Source organism: Hyla sarda, chromosome 7 (genome assembly GCF_029499605.1).
Source record: "Hyla sarda isolate aHylSar1 chromosome 7, aHylSar1.hap1, whole genome shotgun sequence".
NCBI lineage: Eukaryota > Metazoa > Chordata > Amphibia > Anura > Hylidae > Hyla > Hyla sarda.
Genome location: NC_079195.1, coordinates 183075007 through 183095056, shown reverse-complemented (window position 1 = coordinate 183095056; position 20050 = coordinate 183075007). Strand labels below are relative to the sequence as shown.

General features: G+C 43.5%; 1 protein-coding gene across 4 annotated transcripts; it reads left to right on the top strand.

The window, feature by feature from the left end:
- Positions 1–6730: 6730 nt before the first annotated feature.
- LOC130282851 (oocyte zinc finger protein XlCOF6-like) lies at positions 6731–18687 on the top strand. Of its 4 annotated transcripts, none has more exons than XM_056531702.1 (5): positions 6731–6864; positions 11969–12117; positions 13230–13385; positions 14363–14456; positions 14953–18686. In XM_056531702.1, the coding sequence occupies exons 2-5, from the start codon at positions 12040–12042 to the stop codon at positions 17124–17126; spliced, it is 2502 nt and encodes an 833-aa protein (XP_056387677.1). In that variant the 5' UTR covers positions 6731–6864; positions 11969–12039; the 3' UTR covers positions 17127–18686. The 4 variants fall into 4 exon arrangements, with proteins under 4 accessions (XP_056387677.1, XP_056387675.1, XP_056387679.1 ...); XM_056531700.1 differs by having other exon boundaries at positions 6812–7131; positions 14953–18687; XM_056531704.1 differs by having other exon boundaries at positions 6812–7131; positions 11973–12117.
- Positions 18688–20050: the final 1363 nt, after the last annotated feature.

The following is a 20050-nucleotide window of genomic DNA, read 5'->3' as shown; positions in this document are numbered from 1 at the left end:
TTAACTTACCTTCGTCCTCTGTTCCCCCGTTGCCAAGGCACGGGCCTCATGGTCCCTCCGCTGTTCTTCATGCTTCCTGGTGTTGTACCGTCTCAGAGTCTTCAGCCTATCACCGGCCGCAGTGATGTCCCGCCTCGGCCTATGATAGGCTGAGCCGACTGTGATGTAAGAAGAAGAAGAAGCTGGCCGGCGAGCGAGAACAGCGGAGGACAGCGAGGCCGGTTCCTTAGCAACGGGTAAGTTAAAGATTGCTTTTTAATATTTGCAGCCCGGGCATTGTCTAGGTCAGTGGTCTTCAACCTGCGGACCTCCAAATGTTGCAAACATTTGCAACATCTGGAGGTCCGCAGGTTGGAGACCACTGGTCTAGGTCTTATTATCGGGGTAGGGCTTATATTGCAGCCCACCCCGATAATCCGGCTAGGGCCTAATTTCGGGGTAGGTATTATTTTCGGGGAAAAGCGGTATCAATGGAAGTCTGCATCCTATAAGGCTAGGTTCACATATGTCCGACACCTGACATAGGCGATCTTGTCACAACTGATGCCATAACTGATGCCATAATGTGCATTCAAATGAATGGTAGTGATGAGCGGCATTGGCCATATTCGAATTCACGATATTTCGTGAATATATAGATGAATATTTGTCCTATATTCACGAATTTTGCGTATTCGTTATATTCGCATATTTACATACGCGAATATTCGCATATGTGAATATTTGCATATTTGCGTATTCGAGGAAGAAAACAGTGAGGGAGTGGCAACTTTACTTTTGGTTGCTATGAATGTTGTTGATAACTTCTGACAAGTGTAATTGCATCATTCTAATTGGCCCACAAGTGAAAAGAAGGAATATGTGAATATGCACATATGCGAATATTCACATATGCGAATATGCGGAAAAACGAATATTCACAATTTCGAATATATAGCTAATATAACGTAATATTCGAGAATTTGCGATATTCGCGGAAAAAATTTGAAATGCGAATATTCGCGCCCAACACTAATGAATGGGATCAGTTCTAGCATCCGTTTCCCTCCGGTGCACGCTGGAGGGAAACTATGCCAGATGCCGGACATATGTAAACCCAGCCTGACATAGCCCCCCCCCCCCCCCCTTCAATCTCTATAGCAATGATTCCCAACCAGGGTGACATGCCATGAGGACCCGACAGGGCTGCCACAGCAATCTCACTGTCAAAATGACAAAAAAAAAAGTATTATACCTGTATCTCTAGCAGACATGCCACGCAGGCAATAACTGCAGTCATTTGATAAAGCTGGAGTACCAGCGAAACATCAGGGAACTGGCTATTCTGACATTTTAACCGCAGCTCCTTTAGTTGGCTCTTCATTATAGGATACTTAGTCAGCTCTTTGAACGGGCATACAATTTTAGTGCACATCTCTATGAGCTCTTGAACATTATTACTATTAATGGAGCCTTAATTTTAAAAGTGGTGTTGTCTTGACACCTAGTGGTGTATCTTTCACATTACATATCTTTTTCCAATTTTCTATTTTTCTAATATTTTAAAGTGACCAATAAAGGTTATATTTTATTGGGAGGGTACTTAGTTAAGGGTTCCTCTTGCAGGGTTTAGTTGTTTAATGCCACATGCCAGACACATCTGCTAGAAGTACCTTCTACTATACAGCAAACTTTCTTCCAGGATGGAGCCTGTGATCACCCTGAAGTAATAAGCCTTGGTAGGATGAAAAGGGCTTTGTTTTTACTGCTGCTTGAACAGATACATGTGCATGAAAAGGTTATTGGGAGGGGGGGGGGGGGGGGGGGGAGTTCAAGTGTACCTGTCGTCAACAAAAACTTTTTATATAATGTAGATAATACCATTATATGTATATTTGTAATATACTTTGGTTAAAAATTGTGTATATTTTTGGTTGAAAAAATTCTGTCCCTGCAGCTATTGTCTGTGTGTCTCTATGAGGTGTCCAAAAACAGGAAGTGAGGGCAAGAAGCGGGGATCTGTGCAGACTCCTGGCTTGTAAATCATCCTGAAGTATGAGCCAGGAGCATGTTATAGAGCCTCAGTGCACACTGTTCAGCTTTTTCTTAGTGCACAGAGCCCTGCTTGTCCACCCTCACTTCCTCACTTAGTGGGATGTCCACTATTGAGAGACGTCCCCTATTGGGAAAAAAGGCTCAAACATATTTCTAAGTGACCGAATACTTTACTTCACTCACTAAACTAAAAGAAGCAATCTGACCAGTTGTCCATAGCAACCAGCTTTTCCTCTGCCCAGGTTTTGATTAATGTACTTGTTTGTCATGCTATAGGAAGACAATACTTAAAGGGGTTATCCAGGAAAAAACTTTTTATTATATATATATATATATATATATATATATATATATATATATATATATATATATATAATCTCAACTGGCTCCAGAAAGTTAAACAGATTTGTAAATTACTTCTATTTAAAAAAAATCTTAATCCTTTTAGTACTTATGAGCTTCTGAAGTTAAGGTTGTTCTTTTCTGTCTAAGTGCTCTCTGATGACACCTGTCTCGGGAAACGCCCAGTTTAGAAGCAAATCCCCATAGCAAATCTCTTCTAAACTGGGCGTTTCCCGAGACAGGTGTCATCAGAGATCATGTAGACAGAAAATAACAACCTTATCTTCAGAAGCTCATAAGTACTGAAAGAATTAAGATTTTTTAATAGAAGTAATTTACAAATCTGTTTAACTTTCTGGAGCCAGTTGATATTTATAAAAAAAAAAGTTTTTTCCTGGAATACAGCTTTAATATAACCCTGCCACTGTGCCCCCTGAATATAACCCTTCCAGACACTGTGCCCCTTGAATATAATGCTGCAACACACTGTGCCCCTAAATATAAAACTGTCCCACACTGCATCCCTGAATATAATACTGCTACACACTGTGTCCTCTGAATATATTATTGCCAAACACTGGGCCTCCTGAATTTTACCATGCCACACAATGTGCCCTCTGAATACAATGTTGTCTAACACTGTACCCTCTAGATATAACACTACAATACACTGTACCCTCTAAATATAACAATGCCACAGACTGTACCCTCTGAATATAACACTGCCACACACTGTGCCCCCTGAATATAACCCTGCAAGAAACTGTAAATATACCTGTGGTCAATGAAAACATTCCACCTCACAAATGTTTTAAAATATACACCCCACTCCTAAGATACAAAACACTGTGCCCCACAAGTGAATTAACCCTTTAAGGACTCTGAATTTTTTTTATTTTTGCACTTTAATTTTTCCTCCTCACCTAAAAATAACTCATAACTCTTTCAGTTTTCCAGCTACAGACCTATATGAGGGCTTGTTTTTGTGCCACCAATTTTAATTTGTGATTAAATCAGTCATTTTACCACAAAATCTATGGCAAAACCAAAAAAAAAAAAAATGTATTTGTGCGGCAAAATTCAAAACATAAAAGGCTAGTTTGTAACATCTGTGGGCTTCTGCTTCTACAAAGTGCACTTTTTTAGTAAAAATGAAATCTTATCTTTATTCTGTATCTCCATGCAATTAAAATGATACCCAACTTATATAGGTTCATTTTTGTTTAAATTCTTGAAAAAAAATATATAACGTTTTGTACGAAAATTAGCATGTTTAAAAATGGCATACGGATACAGAGTGACCAAAAATACACAATTCTGGACTTGGATTTTTTTTTTACATATACGCCATTGAACGTGGGTTTATATAACATTATATTTTTTATAGTTCGGACATTTATGCACACAGCGATACCATACAGTGGTCTCTCAACATACAATGGTAATTCGTTCCAAACGAGCCATCGTTTGTCGAATCCATCGTATGTTGAGGGATTCGTGAAATGTAAAGTTTAGAAAGCTGTAGTCACCTGTCCCCGCCGCTCGCGGTGGTGTCCCCGCCGCTTCCGATGGTGACCCTGGGCCTCCGCTGGGCTCTCCTGGTCATCTCCGATCCTCCGCTGTCTTCTCCGGTCCTCCGCTGTCTTCTCTGATCCTCCGCTGTCTTCTCCGGTCCTCCGCTGTCTTCCGCAAGGCCTTACTGGGCCTGCGTAGCGACATCATTACGCCGCTGCGTACGCCATTCCTATTGGATGACGTGAGCAGCAGCGTATTGACGTCATCGGAGAGGGCCGAGAAGACACCGGAAGACCAGCGCTGGACCCGGAGGGCACCCCGGAGCATCGTGGAGGGGTAAGTAATACTTACCGCATCACACGGGGAACATTAAGCTGCTATCCGGCAGCTTAAGCATTTGTTGCTGCCGGATAGCACTTAATGCGATGGCCCCGACATAAAAAAGCGTTGTATGTCGATGCTGACATCGACATGCGATGGCCTCTGAGAGTCCATCGTATGTCGATTTGATCATATGTTGGGGCCATCGTAGGTCGGGGGGTCACTGTATATGTTTATTTTTGTTTACATTTTTATTTTTTTTTATGGAAAAAGGGGGGGGGGTGATTGAAACTTTTATTAAGGAAGGGGTTGAATCACATTTATTAAAACATTTTAAAACCTTTTTTTACACTATTTTATAGTTCCCATAGGGGGACTATAACATGCAATCATTAGATTGCATACACTGTTCAATGCTATGCCATAGCATAGCATAGCATTGATCAGTGCTCGATTGCTCCAGGCTGCTGAGGCTTTCTGAAGCATCGAACCACCGATCGGACGGTGCAGAGGCAGGTAAGTGCCCTCCCATTATCCCCTCAGCTAATCGGGACATCCCGGTTTCTCCGCTGAGCTGCCAGGACTGTTTTTTTTAGATGCCGCAATCAACTTTGATCAGGCGACTAAGGGGTGAATGCCGGGCATCACCGCTATCAGCCGCCGAGTCCACCCTGCTATGACAGGGGCTCTGCTCCTGAGCCTGCATCATTGAAAGGGGGCGGGCACAGGGCGTACATGTTTGCCCCTGCGTCGCATTGCAAAGATCTTAATAAAGACTGCAAGACTCCCATAGTGAGTGCTCCAGTTATCTGTCTTCGTTGTGAATGAATTATACACCGTGCCCCCCTAAATAAATAAATGTAAAATAGATTATACACTGTGCCACCATATACAGTATGTATTAATATACTTTGCCCCTATAAGTGAAGGTAATATACTGTGCAACATATGAGTATAAAAATATAGATTGTGCCCCATATGAATGAAATAATACACTGTGCCCCGCTTATTCATTTACTTTGTCCCATATGAGTTTATTAATACGCTGTGTCCCCATATGAGTCTATTAATATACTGTGCCTCTGTATGAATGTATCAATATCCTGTGCCACTATATGAGTTAATTAATATATTATGTTTCCATAAGTGAATTTCTTAATATACTGTGTCCCCACATGTTTATTAATGTATTGTGCCCCCATAAATGAAATTATTAATATGCTTTTCCCCCCTGTATATAATACACAAACCTCTTCAACTGGAATTAGCTAGCCAGGCCTGGCACGTAGATAGGGATGCAGACACGTTACCTATGTCCTGGATGTTGTGCGGAGAGGTGGTGCCTGGAGCCTAGGGTTCCCATACAACGCTGGTCACTAAAAATTCAATTGTGTCCTAAGGATGTGCTGACGACTGAATACAGATTGGGAATGTGTACCGGGGAGAATGGGCTGTATCACACCCATGGCTGTCCTTCCCCGCACCTGCTCTTACTTTTCCTCTAGGGCTGGATATTCGTGATTGACTGATGGCTTAGGCCAGATCATCTCTGGTGACATTACCGCTGCTGGAATGGATGTGCACACTCCCAATGCAACTATGGAAACCCCTCTACCAGCATCAGGACCCATGAAAGTGCCCTGCATCAATGACGGCTGTTTCATTCCAGGGCAGTGTTTCCCAACCAGGGTGCCTCCAGGTGCTGCAAATGTACAACTCCCAGCATGCCTCGACAGCCGAAGGCTGTCCGGGCATGCTGGGAGTTGTAGGTTTCCAGCTGCTGGATGTACCCTGGTTGGGAAACGCTGTTCCGGGGGAATGGGACATGACATGGTAAGCGCTGATACATTCACATGGGCGAGTTTACAGCGAGTTTCCCGCAGCGAATTTGAACTGCAGCATCTTTTCCGTGATGGAATTTATGCAGCAGAAATTGAAGGTCAGTGGCAATATAATGGCATTAAAGGATAAGTATCATGAAGAAAAACGTATCCCCTATCCGACGCGCTCCTGTGCTGTAGAACCAGGCCTCCAAACAGGAGATCGCGGGGGGGGGGGTACCCCAGCGCTTGGACCCCTGCAATCCTTCGGATAGGATACGATTTTCTTCGTGATACTTATCCTTTAAGGCTATGTTCACACATGCTATTAATTAGCGGTTGGTACCACAACTACTTACTGCATGTGTTTTTGCCATGCTGTACCAAAAGTTACCCAAATTGTGGTAAACGTTATACGTTTGGTGGTAAAATGCATAATTTTTCCAGGGATTTTGGTTATTTGCAGCAAAAACACGGTAATTGGTTTGCCGCTAATTTGCCGCAATGTGTGAACACAGCCTTACAAAATAGACATCGTTTCTCTTATTTCCTTTCTGAAAATAGAGATTTTCTTTAAAAAAATAAAAAAAAAGGGCCGTGCTTTTATTGACAGCACCTAAGTCTATTCTATTGTGTCTGTATTGCCAGCGTCAAAAGCCCTCTGCGCATGCCTGACACTGCCTAACTGCGCGTGCTCCGTTCGCACGTTAGCGTCTAGTTGCTATAGGAACAAGGATCTGACGTCACAGACAGTAAATCGACAGGAACTACATTTCCCATGATGCACCAGAAACACCGGAGCCAGCATCGGGCCTTTGTCCGGAGTGGAGAGGTATAAGGGATTGTGCGGCTTGTGGTCGGTACCTCAGTCCGTTGGAAGGAGGAGGGCTGCCGGTATGGGGGTGTAGAGATATGCGGTTCGGCCGCTGAGGGGCGCTGCGCGTGTGTGGCCATTGTGTTCTACGGATGAAAGTGATGTGGACGCCTCGTTCTAAAATAAACCCAGCCGCTGCAGAACCTCTTTGAGCATCTGGTGATGGACATGGAATTCGTCCGTATTTCATTGTGTTATCAATGAAGAGTCATCCTCCCTTAACCCGTTAAGTGCTGGTCCTTTTTTTTTTTTCTTCTTCTTCTCTGCCCTCTGGGTGTTATGACGTCACTGCACAGTCACATGACCTGGGCCCCTCTGGTGCTCTGACCTGCTGCAGGGATTTGGACAGTAAGTAATGTAGAGGGCATTAATATTCTAGATACATAATGGGATCACTTCTAGGGATGGCAGGGATACCATAGGTTCTCATCACCAGCTCGCCTGTGTGTCATCCATTCAATTTACTGGAATGTGACATCGCTGGCACTGTCACCTTTCTGCCAGGAACTAGGGTCAGTGACACCTCTCAACCTAAAGTGGGGGTCAGTGCCAGTTCTCTGCCAGGAATGGGGGTCAGTGCCACCTCTCCACCAAAAGTGGGGGTCTTCACACCTCTCCACCAAATGTGGGTATCAGGGCCACTTCTCTGCCAGGAAGGTTCGGGGGTGTGTCAGTGCCACCTGTCCACCAGGAAGGGGAGTCAGTGCCACCTCTCTGCCAGAAATGGGGATCAGTGTCACCTCTGTACAATAAACAGGAGTCAGAACCACTAGGGTCGGACTGACAGAATTGGGACAGAATACAAAGTCTTTGCATTTTTTGTCTTTTAGACAAGTTCCAGAATGGGCAGTTAGAGCTCTCATAGGGAACTTAGCCCCCTACTGAATAGCATCATTGGCTGACCTACAAGGGTCACATGACCTCATAACATCATGTGACCAATGGAAGCTGGAAGAGCTGTAGAGGATACAGGAGCTCAGCACTGCAGGAAGCCTTTAGAGATAGGTGAAGAGGGGGACAACACCATACACCATCCCTGTCCACCCCCAAAGAGAATTAACATGCTGACTGGACCCACTGCCGACCACCTGGGTGTACACGGAGTAGGACCCCCCCCCCCCCCCCCCTAATGATTTGCATTGTTCAAGAACACACATCTTTTTAGTCATACCCTAAAATCATTACAGGGTATGACTGTCACACAGCTTTTTTTAGGCTCCTGGGAATTACTAAAATATGTCAGTACTAAGCAGATCAGGTGCCATTCAGGAGCCTCAGTAAGCTGTGTATGACAGACAGACCCTGTAATAAGTCATTACAGGGTCTGACTGTCACACACAGCTTTCTTATGCTCCTGAATGGCACATGGTCTGCTTAGTCCTGACACATTTTTGGCTATTCAGAAGTCTGGGAAAGCTGTGTGTGACAGTCAGACCCTGTAATGACTTATGGCCCTGTAATGATTACAGGGTCCGACTGTCACACAATTTTTCAGCTTTTTCAGGCTCCTTAGAAATATTAAAATATGTCAGTACTAAGCAGATCAGGTGCCATTCAGGAGCCTGAGTAAGCTGAGTGTGACAGTCAGACCCTGTAATCATTACAGGAACATAAGTCATTACAGGGTCACATACGGTTTTTACAGGCTCCTGAATGGCACATGGTCTGCTTAGTCCTGACACATTTTTGGCCATTCAGGAGTCTGGGAAAGCTGTGTGTGACAGTGATACCCTGTAATGATTTTAGGGTCTGAATATTAAAAAAAAAGTGTGTATGTTTTTTAAAACGTGTTCTTGAACAATGCCAATAATCACTGATCAAAAACCCACCCCAATTTGCCCTTCTAGGCGCACACATTTTTACATGCAGTTTTATTGGGTTAAAACACAGCATCTATATATAGATGTGGCTCATGGGGGGGTGGTGCCCAGGAACCTCATGATTCTATATTGCCTGGAGGCGTCATGAGTTGTCAGTCCACCTTAAGTGCCTCCCATCCACAAGGAACATGGGTCATCAGTGACACCTCTCTACAAGAAGCAGGGTCATTCTCGCCTCTCCAAAAGAAATGGGGTCAGTACCACCTCTATCAGCAACAGGGTTCAGCGCCACATTTGCACCTGGAACTTGGGAGTCAGTGCCACCTCTTTATCAGAAACCAGGTTAGTGCCACCTCTCCACCAGTAAAGGTGGTCAGTGCCACCTATCAGAAATAAGGATCAGTGCTGCCTCTCTGACAGGAATGGAGGTGAGTTCCACATTTCTGAAAGGGGGTGAGTGCTGCCTCTGAAAAGAAAAGGGGTTCAGTACCCTCCTCCTCAGAAACATGTCAGGGGTGACCACAACCTGAAGTCTCTAGCAGCAGAACTTCTCTCCCTGCCCTTCATACATTTGCAGACTGGGGACATCTATCTAGTCCTGAACGTTGCCATGATATGAAGCTCCCTTTCTCTTAGCAGAATAAAAGTTATATCGGAGGAGGATTATTGGAGTGATCCAAACCCGTAAACATTTTTAGGCAATTTTTACAACTTTCTGAATCGGCAAAAGAAGTAAAACCTTACCAATCCCCTGCTGGTTCTGTGCCAGCACGTTTTTGGTCCACTACAAGCTCCAAGGATTACTTGTTGACATGACATCCCCCCTCCAGCCACAGTAGGGACCTAAGTGGTGGTGATATATTACTCTTACATTAGCGGTCATGTGTGGACGCACCATGAAACCTGCAAGTCTAAGGCTGGGTTCACACTACGTTTTGTCCCATACGGGACCGCATACGGCAGGGGGAGCTGAAAACTTGTGCTCCCGTATGCCTTCGTATGGGGTCCTGTATGTAATTCATTTCAATGAGCCGGCCGGAGTGAAACGCTGACTCCGGTCGGCTCATTTTTGCCCCGTATGCAGTTTTCCACCGCACCTAAAATTGTGGTCAAATTACATACGGGACCGCATACGAAGGCATACGGGAGTGCAAGTTTTCAGCTCCCCCTGTCGTATGCGGTCCCGTATGGGACAAAACGTAGTGTGAACCCAGCCTAAGAAAGCATTTACACAGGAGCTCTAGGAGATGAATAAAATGAGTGTTACTTCAATCAGTCTAGAACCAGTGGTTCTTAACCTGGGTTCGATTTAACCCCAGGGGTTCGGTGAGTCAGTCCCGGGGGTTGGGCAGGGGGGTCGCAACAGGACAGGCAAACCAAGCAATTGCTTGGGGCCCCGAGCAGAGCCGTTGTTTGCCCGGCCTGTAGCGACGGGGCAATTCCCCCATCACTATTAACTCCCTGTGGCCCTGCGTTAAGTTTAAAAACGCAGGGGCTGCCGGGACATAGCGCACGCCGTGACGTCACTGACATCCCGTGCGTGCGCCCATGGAAACGAAGGTGCTGAGGACCGGAGGATAAAGAAGGAGGAAGACGTGCACTGGCCAGCTTGGTAAGGGACCAGCGGCACGTCATCCTCGGTGCTCCGACCACCGGTCCCGAGACCTACTGCTATAGCCGGAGCGGTGGTAAGAGCACTGAAGTGGGCAGTACACAGGCATACAGCCTCCAGCCATACACTGTATATATCTGGAGGCTGTATGTCTGTGGGGGAACACTGCCTACATCAGTGGTCTTCAACCTGTGGACCTCCAGATGTTGGAAAACTACAACTCCCAGCATGCCCGAACAGCCAACGGCTGTCCGGGCATGCTGGGAGTTGTAGTTTTGCAACATCTGGAGGTCCGCAGGTTGAAGACCACTGGCCTACATAATGTGCGGGAACTCTGTCTGCCTAATGTGGGGTGAACACTGCCTGCCTAATGTGGGGGTAACACTGCCTGCCTAATGTGGGGGGAACACTGCCTGCCTAATGTGGGGGGGAACACTGCCTGCCTAATGTGGGGGGAACACTGCCTGCCTAATGTGGGGGGAACACTGCCTGCCTAATGTGGGGGGAACACTGCCTGCCTAATGTGGGGGGAACACTGCCTGCCTAATGTGGGGGAACTCTGCCTGCCTACTGTGGGGGAACACTGCCTGCCTAATGAGGGGAACATTGCCTGCTTAATGTGGGGGAACACTGCCTGCCTAATGGTGGGAACACTGCCTGCTTAATGTGGGGGAACACTGCCTGCCTAATGGGGGGAACATTGCCTGCTTAATGTGGGGGAACACTGCCTGCTTAATGTGGGGGAACACTGCCTGCTTAATGTGGGGGAACACTGCCATTGTTGCAAGAGTGGCACTTGCCAGGGTAAAGCTGCGCATTTCTGAACTGGTCTCTGAAAGACAACAGCAGAAGTAACACTGATTTGCAGTAAATATTCATTATGTTTTTGTGTGAAAATCATGTTTTCATGGTTTTGTTCTATGTTCTTAATGGTTTTGTTCATTCTGTGCACCTATGTATAAATATATACTTAAATATATACCTCCTATGTTTTGAATTTGAAAAAATCATATTTTATTTTTCCAATTAAGGCTGGGTTCACACTATGTTTTGTACTTACGGTTCCCGTATACGGCTGGGAGGAGGGTGCGGGGCTTAATCGCGGCGCCCGCACTCAGCCGTATAGGGGAACCGTATTTAATGCATGTCTATGAGCCGACCGGAGGCTGCGGTTCACTCCGGTCGGCTCATAGACATGCATTAAATACGGTTCCCCCTATACGGCTGAGTGTGGGCACCGCGATTAAGCCCCGCACCCTCCTCCCAGCCGTATACGGGAACCGTAAGTACAAAACATAGTGTGAACCCAGCCTAAGAGGGGTTCGGTGAATGCGCATAAGAAAACGGTGGGGTTCAGTACCTCCAACAAGGTTAAGAACCACTGGTCTAGACTCTATGCAATACATTTTACAACTTTCTACCACTCCCTGAAGGTATCTCAAGCACTGAGTGGAGGGAGTAAGCCTGTGTTGACTACCCAGAAACAGTGTGCTATATCAGATTTAGCAGGACAGCTATGTACTGTAGGTATACAGACTGTACAACAGTGGAGACAGGAGGAACTATGTTAGGAGTTAGGAGAAATAAGTTGTCATCTTGTTTTTTGTTTGTTATTTCTTTTGTTCATCAGGTAGGTTGTCAGCAAATCCCAGAGACCCAGAGGTAAGACCAGATTTTACAGACCTATGTAATTTATGGACGATGGAGATGGAAAAGAATCACATGATGGAGAGGATCCTGAGCCTTGTCCTGGAGATTGTCTATTTGCTCATCGAAGAGGTGAGGGCTTAGGGGGTTTGGGGCCTAGATGAAAGCAGTGATGTGCCTCGAACATTGTTAAATGCACTTAGTGCTTTGGCCTTAGTTCCTCAGTTTCAACAAACTGTGCATACATGTATAGTACTAGTGCATTAAAGAAACTATGTAATTTTTCTTATTAAAAAAAAGAGGCTTTATGTCCACGTATTAGGTTGTCCCCCACCACCAAACTACAAAAAAAAAAAAAATACTATAATATATTTCAAGGCTGATAATCTCAGGTCACCACTGCTCCCATAAGTCTATAGTGAATGAGGAATGAGGAAAGGATCTGCAAAATGAGACACAGGCAGAACAAGACACATATATGCTGCTGAAAGCTCTAGCAAATGTTATATCTCACCCTAGTGCTTGATTCTTAGTTTAGAACTGTCCAATACTGCTCTATAATGTCTTTCTTGTTGCTGATACTGCTTTTGAATGTGTGCTATAAAGACGCAGGATCTCCTTTTCTGAATGTGCAGCTAATGTATACCTACTAGGTCAAGGACAAATAATAATTTTCTAAAGGAAAAAGTCCATAAGTGAGACTAAAATAATTCTAAAGTACAAGTAGGGGCTACTAAGTAGTGTTGAGCGGCATAAGCCATATTCGAATTCGCGTTATTTCGCGAATATATGGACGAATATTCGTCATATATTCGCTAAATTCGCATATTCGTAATATTTGTGTTAATTTTCGCATATGCGAAAATTTACATAAGCAAAAATTCCCATGTGAGAAAATAAGCATATGCAAATTTTCGCATATGCGAAAATTCGTACGCCAGTCTCACACAGTAGTATTAGAGCCTTCTTTACACCACACAAGCTGGAAGCAGAGAGGGATGATCACTGTGAAGAAAAAAACAAAAAACGAATATTCGTAATTGCGAATATATAGTGCTATATTCGCGAATATTCGATATTCACGAATAAAATTTGAATTGCGAATATTCGAGAGCAACACTACTACTAAGGCAGCTTTGCCAGAATAACTACATCCCACTTGTACCTCATTACCCCCATTTCTCTACTCCATTATTTCTATGTTGATTTTACAGGCTGTTCTTTATATCTTTTTTTTCACATAGGATTATATAATTGTGAAGAAATCTGGTGACAATGTGGTGTACAAAAGAAGCACCCAGAGCCCTGACTTGGAGCATGATGAACCTTTAGAAAGGAACAAGAAAAACAATATGGTGGCAGATCTCACCAACAAGGTCCTGCAGCTCCTGACTCTAGAGGCAAGTACTCACTAGGCCCCATAAATGTCATGCATATTCTCTTTGCCTTGGTCTATATTGCAGAATACCCTTTAAAATAATATGTATATTAAAGGAAATCTGTCATCAGAATCACCCGCACTAAACCTGTTACACAGGCTTGTAGTGCGGGTGATCCTGATTAAAACGCTTCTTACCTCATTAAAAACTGTGCAGCGGTTTGCCAGATATCTTCATTTTTAGTTATATGGTATTCCCAGGCTTGGGACTCAGTGGGAGGTCCGCAGCATCAGCACGGACTCGCTTACGTCATTTTCACCGGGCGGAGCGGCTGCCCGGTGCATGAATATCCATGGCTGCCTCATCGCAGTCTTCCTCCTGGTGTAGGTCACGTGGGTAGTGCCGCGCATGCGCTGTGCGCCGTACAAGCAGAAGGGGCATTCTCCTGCATATCTATCTATGCAGAAGAACGCCCCTTCCGGGTGTACGGCACGCAGCGCATGCGCGGCGCTACCCACGTGACCTACACCAGGAGGAAGACTGCGATGAGGCAGCCATGAATATTCATGAGCCGGGCAGCCGCTCCGCCCTGCGAAAATGACGTAAGCGAGTCCGTGCTGATGCAGCGGACCTCCCACTGAGTCCCAAGCCTGGGAATACCATATAACTAAAAATGAAGATATCTGGCGAACCGCTGCACAGTTTTTAATGAGGTAAGAAGCGTTTTAATCAGGATCACCTGCACTACAAGCCTGTGTAACAGGTTTAGTGCGGGTGATTCTCATGACAGATTTCCTTTATTGTAAAGCAGACTGGATGTAGTCACAATTAATCAATATAAGCCCAAGCCCATTTTTTTTCTGTCTTCCATCCCATATTATTTTAAAGATGAAATTTTGGGGGTTTAGGTGTATTTTTTATTTTTTTTATGTTATCCACAGAAGATTTATTTGGTCTGGTTATTTGACTGTGTGTATTCTGCCATATTATTCTTACAGTCAAACAGTGACTTAAATCATGACATGGATTGTAAAGGTCAAAAGAGGGATGAAGAGAAGAAAAATGCTGGGGATCATCTCTCAGACACTGAGGGTAAGAAAGCTTTTTTGCTGCCTCTGGAGTAATACAATCCAAGTCTAGTAAATGTAGTTCAGTATTTATTTGTGTAGGCCCTCCATCCAGTTTTTTCCACTGTTGCTGTGATTTAGTAGTGATTTAGAGATAAAATAAGCAAGTGCAGTGATGCATAAGTTTTATAGTCCATAATGGACAATCCCTATATTTAAAACTTCACACTTATCAAAACCTGTGCAAAGGAAAAGGTGTCCAGTTGCCCATTTTGCAGAGGCCTTGTTAAAAATGAAAGAAGCAAGCTGATTGGTTGCTATGGGCAGCTTTTTCTCTGGGCAGGTTTTGATAAATCTCCCCCTTTATGCCTTCTCCCAAACATCCCCTAAAACAGAGCGACTATCATGATAGATCAAGTATATTCTTTCCTATATCTGATATGGTTTTCCACTTTGTTCTAAATTTCCAAATGTTATATATCTATTTGTATCATTATACTCACTTATTTTTCCCCCAATAGGGTCAGTTGTTGTCATGCCAGAAATTCAACCCACCTCTGGGCCCCTGTGTTTTAAAACAGACAGGCTTGATGATGATATCCCTCATAACATCTCCATGATCATTTGTCAAGATAGCGCAACACAAACGGAGGCAACGAGCCCTATTGAAGATGGACTTCTGCCTGAAATTTACATACACGTTCCCATTGACCAGACAGAATATTTATCTGTTTGCAAGAGGGGGGGCACATCCTCTAGTGACTCAGCATTCATTGCTAGTAACATTTGTAAACCCTTGGTACATACAGTGGTACATGGACATACCGAGGAGGATTTAATGGATGGATCTATTGATCCTAAACCCCCATTGACCGAATACAGAGTTATTAAAATTAAAGAGGAACCTGTTGAGTGGGAGGAAGATGGATCTAGATTAGCTGAACTGCCTATACAAATTGAGCACCCACAGTCTCGACCTAAGTGCAACGTTTCTCTATTTCCCGAAGGTGTAATAGAACATGAACAAACACCATATACAACCATGCAAATTAAGCAAGAGCCAGCCTCGGAGGAAGAGGGGTCTCGCATACAGACTGGCATATCTGTATCAGTAGAACAGTCACAAAGGCACTTTGTACTAGCCAAGAGTGCTGAAGAGAGTTTCAGGGCCATAGATATCAATACAGGCTCTGATAATTCCCAAATAGATTATGGCTCTACTTTTATAAAGGAGCAATACTATGAAGATGACGGCATGCAAACAAGTACTGAGGATTTACCGGATGCTCAGCTATACCAGGAACCGTATATGGAGGAGATTACATATGAATACTATTCAGCTCATTCCAATGACTTACACCAGAAAACAGACAATCAGGACAAACCCTTTTCGTGCTCAGAATGTGGAAAGTGTTTCAAATATAACAGTCTCCTAATTCACCACTCGAAATCCCATCAGAAGAAGCCACTGATATGTTTTGAATGTGGGAAACAGTATTCTTGTAAAACAGAGTTTGATATACATCAGAGAATTCACACAGGTGAAAAGCCTTTTGTGTGTTCCGACTGTGGGAAAGGGTTCCGAAGGAAATCTCACATGCTCCGTCACCAGCGTATTCACGGAGACAAGGAGATTTATACTTGTCCAGAATGTGGCAAGTCTTTCCATCGACAGGATGTCTTGAACCAACATCGGAAAATACATAAAGCCAACCAAGCAGAGGCCTACAGTCCCACTAAACACTCTCAAACACAAAGTCCCTATACAACCTATGAAAACATTGAGACTTTTCCGTGCTCTGAATGTGGGGAGACCTTTCATGATGTCTCACAACTTGAGGAACACCAAGTAGTTCATGCAGGGGAGAAGCCATTTTCTTGCACAGAGTGTGGAAAATCATTCCGTTTTGAAGCCCTTCTAGAGTTGCACTGGGGTAGCCACATTACTGCAATTTCTTGTCCTGAATGTGGAGAGAGTTTTGCAAGTCAGAGTCTTCTTAACCACCACCTGAAGAGTCATGTCGGAGCAAATGATTGCATTTGTTCTGAATGTGGTAAAGAATTCCCTAGTCGTTCCCAGCTGGTTGACCACTACAGAACACATACAGGAGAGAAACCATACATGTGCCCTGACTGTGGAAAGTATTTCCGTAGGAAAGCACATGTTGTTAGGCATCGCAAAATCCACAAGGGCAATAAACCGTTTTCCTGCCTAGAATGTGGAAAATGCTTTGAGAACCAAGAGTTTCTGGAACGCCATGCAAAGATGCACAAGAAAAAAAGACCATACATCTGCGCTCAGTGCGGGAAAAGTTACACCAAGAAATCTCATTTAGCCAGACATCAGAGGACACACACTAAACACACTTGTCCTAGATGTGGAGAAGGCTTCCAGTATTCAGCCCTCTTGAGTCAACATATGAAGCTTCATACTGGAAAAACGGACTTTGAGTGTCCATGTTGTGGAAAAACCTTCACTTCAGATGTGGCTCTACAAAAACATCAGAAAACCCATTCAAAAGACAAGTCTTTCATCTGTGCAGAATGTGGGAAAAGTTTTACCTTCTTTTCGCTTTTCATGAGGCATCAGACAACACACACAGGAGAAAAGCCTTATGAGTGTCCAGAGTGTGGAAAACGGTTTACACGAGATTCACATCTGGTCAGACATCGGCGACTGCACGACAACCCATAAGCTATAATCCTTGTGATATGACTGAAAACAATTCCTTGGATACATTACCAAGTCTATGAAATGTATTATTTATTTAGTGTTTTTTTTATTATTTCATAAATGTTTCTGGAATGTGCATGGTCCTTTAAACTCTAGATTTAAATTCCACCTTCTTCTGTTTGTTTGTAATTTTATATTGTCAATGTAGAAAAAATAATAATCTGCTTTCAAGTTCATGCAACAAGCAATGTGGAGGGTTTTACGTTTGGTTGTGAGCCTAATGACTGAGCAAGTATATTTAGTGTTAATTTATAAAAGGAAAAAGAAAAAAAAAGGGTGAAGGAGCAGGGTCGGACCCCCAATATTTAATAAGTTTGGTTTCAGATGGCTGTGATCTGGCTGCATGGCAAGAGAAATAGGGTGACCAAACATGACAACCATAAAGTTGGAGCAAACTCCTCGAACTGTAATGTCTTTATAATAGTTTCAGCACCCTATAGTAGGATGATCGCGTGTAGCAGCAGCAAAGAAAAGGAAAAAATACTCCAGAGAGATTAGAGAACAAATATCTGCCAGGGCCTGAAAAATATCATCATTGAAGAGTAATCTAAACCCACTACGTATTAGTTCCTCTGGTGTCAAAGCAGTTATCCTCCATCCTCTTATAATGTGCAGTTACCCTAAACCAGCAAGGTGGGAATGAGGGGTAGATGTGGATTTCCATAATCTTGGTGTCACGGATTTAGTGATCTAGAGCAGGCGTCTGGGACCACTTGGGAAGAACAAACTGTATTGGACTGTATTCCATTGAGGCACCATTGTAAAACGAATCTGTTAGTCAAAGTGGCAGCTGTATGGGATGGTTTTTGAGAACAATGCCATTATAAGAGAGGAACCGTAGCAACCTGTGCAAAAAAAAAGTGATGGGTATAGAAACTGAAGTACTTGAGTGTAGGGTTACACAATGCAGTTAAGCAAGTCATCTGGAGGTTGTATGGAAATATTAGATTTGCAGTTATTAAAAGGGTCCCATGGGGAGTATCGCCTGAAAGAAGAAAAAAAAAAACATGATGTCAAGAGGGGTTAAAGCAAATTGACAATTCGACCACATGTTGTCCGTTTGATGGATACAACACCCAAACACAAACTTCCTATGGTTCTAATAAACTGAACTTGAAGGCTCAAATTTTGGGATCATTTCTACCACTAGTATTTGGTGAGGTGTACATAAGGAACATTCAGTAGAAAGTCATGAACTACATCCATCAGAACAACATTAAACCCAAAACAGCATCATGAAGAGGAATGGAATATTTTTGGGTTACTTCTCCTGCAGGTGGCATAAGCAGAACCTCCCTGGTGGCATAAGCTGTAGGAGCAGGGCTTATTTAATAGTTGTTTGTATTATTTATGTTGTACAGAAATATACCATTAGAGATGATGTTGGGTCAAGCAATACAACACATTTTCTCCAGCTGAATGTATGTTCTGGTGAGTGAAATGTAAGAAAGTTGTAGAAAATAAACCTTTTTTTTACATGGAGATTGTCATTAATTGTTACTATGATGAAAACATAGGGTACTGTGCATGTAAGTTATAATTTGTGATGGAAATAAAGGTCTTGGGGCTTAAAAGGGGAATAATTCTAAAATCTCTCATCTGACAAGATATCAATGTAATCTGTGTGCTTGAACCACTGTCCATTTCCAGAAAATAAGAGCTGCAGTATTGCTTAAAACCCTGAATTTATTCAGCACTAGACCTCATGCGGGTAAATGTTTTGAAAAAAAAAGTTACCATAAACCTCAAGAATAATACCAGGGTTACTGGTACATGATGAATGAATGAATGAAACCGATTTATTAAAACTATATAGTGAGATATAAAATTGTGAGTCCTGTCACAGGGCCCCTTACCAAATGTTGGATTGAATTGTAGTAGTGTATATTTTACTGTTTTAAATTATCGGTTAAATCCTGCCATAAGGGCCCTGTGACAGGACTCACAATTTTATATCTAACTATATGGTTTTAATCTGTTTCTTATTGAAGCACGGTCTCTTATACAATCATTCATCATGTACTAGTAATTCTGGTATTATCCTTGAGGTTTATGGTAACTACTATTTTTTTAAATTTCTTTTTTACCACCTAAGGTATAGTAAACCCCGGTTAATTAATTGTGAGCTGCACTATCCATTTTTTACCTTGGATAAATGTTTTGATTCTAGATTCTAGATCCAGACGCCCATAATACTGAACTGAACTTGCAGCAGCATAAAGCCCTAACATGCTATGTATTCAGTTCAATAGAACCACGGGGATCTGGAATACATGCACTTAAATGTGGATACAATCTACCTCTCTGAATTAGACTAAATTTCTATCCAAAGGATAGGGGATAAGATGTCTCATCGCTGGGGATAGGAGGGGGTGGTGTCTGGCTACAGGCGAAATGCGCCCCCCCCCCCCCCCCCCCCCCCGACATGAATGGAGGGGGTGTGGCATGACGTCATGAACATGTAAGCCACAGGCATATGTGTTTAGAGGGGCTTTTCCCTTTTTGTATTAGCCATTTCTGGATTTACTAGGATGTCATGTCACTTTCTGCTTAAAGGGGTTTTCCATGATTCACTTTCAACAGCAAACTTAATATTTTGTTTTGAATAAAAATAAATGTCTGCCTCTGAAAAATAACATAAACATGACCCTATGTCCAGGGTTGTAGCTAGAAACCACAGGGCAATTATCCTGGAGAGAAAACGGCCTACGGCCTATCAAAACACTAGAGCACCCAGTCTATATTGGTAGGGCTGCTTTTTCAGCCGAAGAAAGAAGCTGACCTTCAGAGGGACCAGGCACCGGACTGAAGGTACGTATGTTAGTCAGTCCGGTCCCTGGTCCCTCTGAAGGTCAGCTTCTTCTGCGAATTTCGCCCTGGAGGCT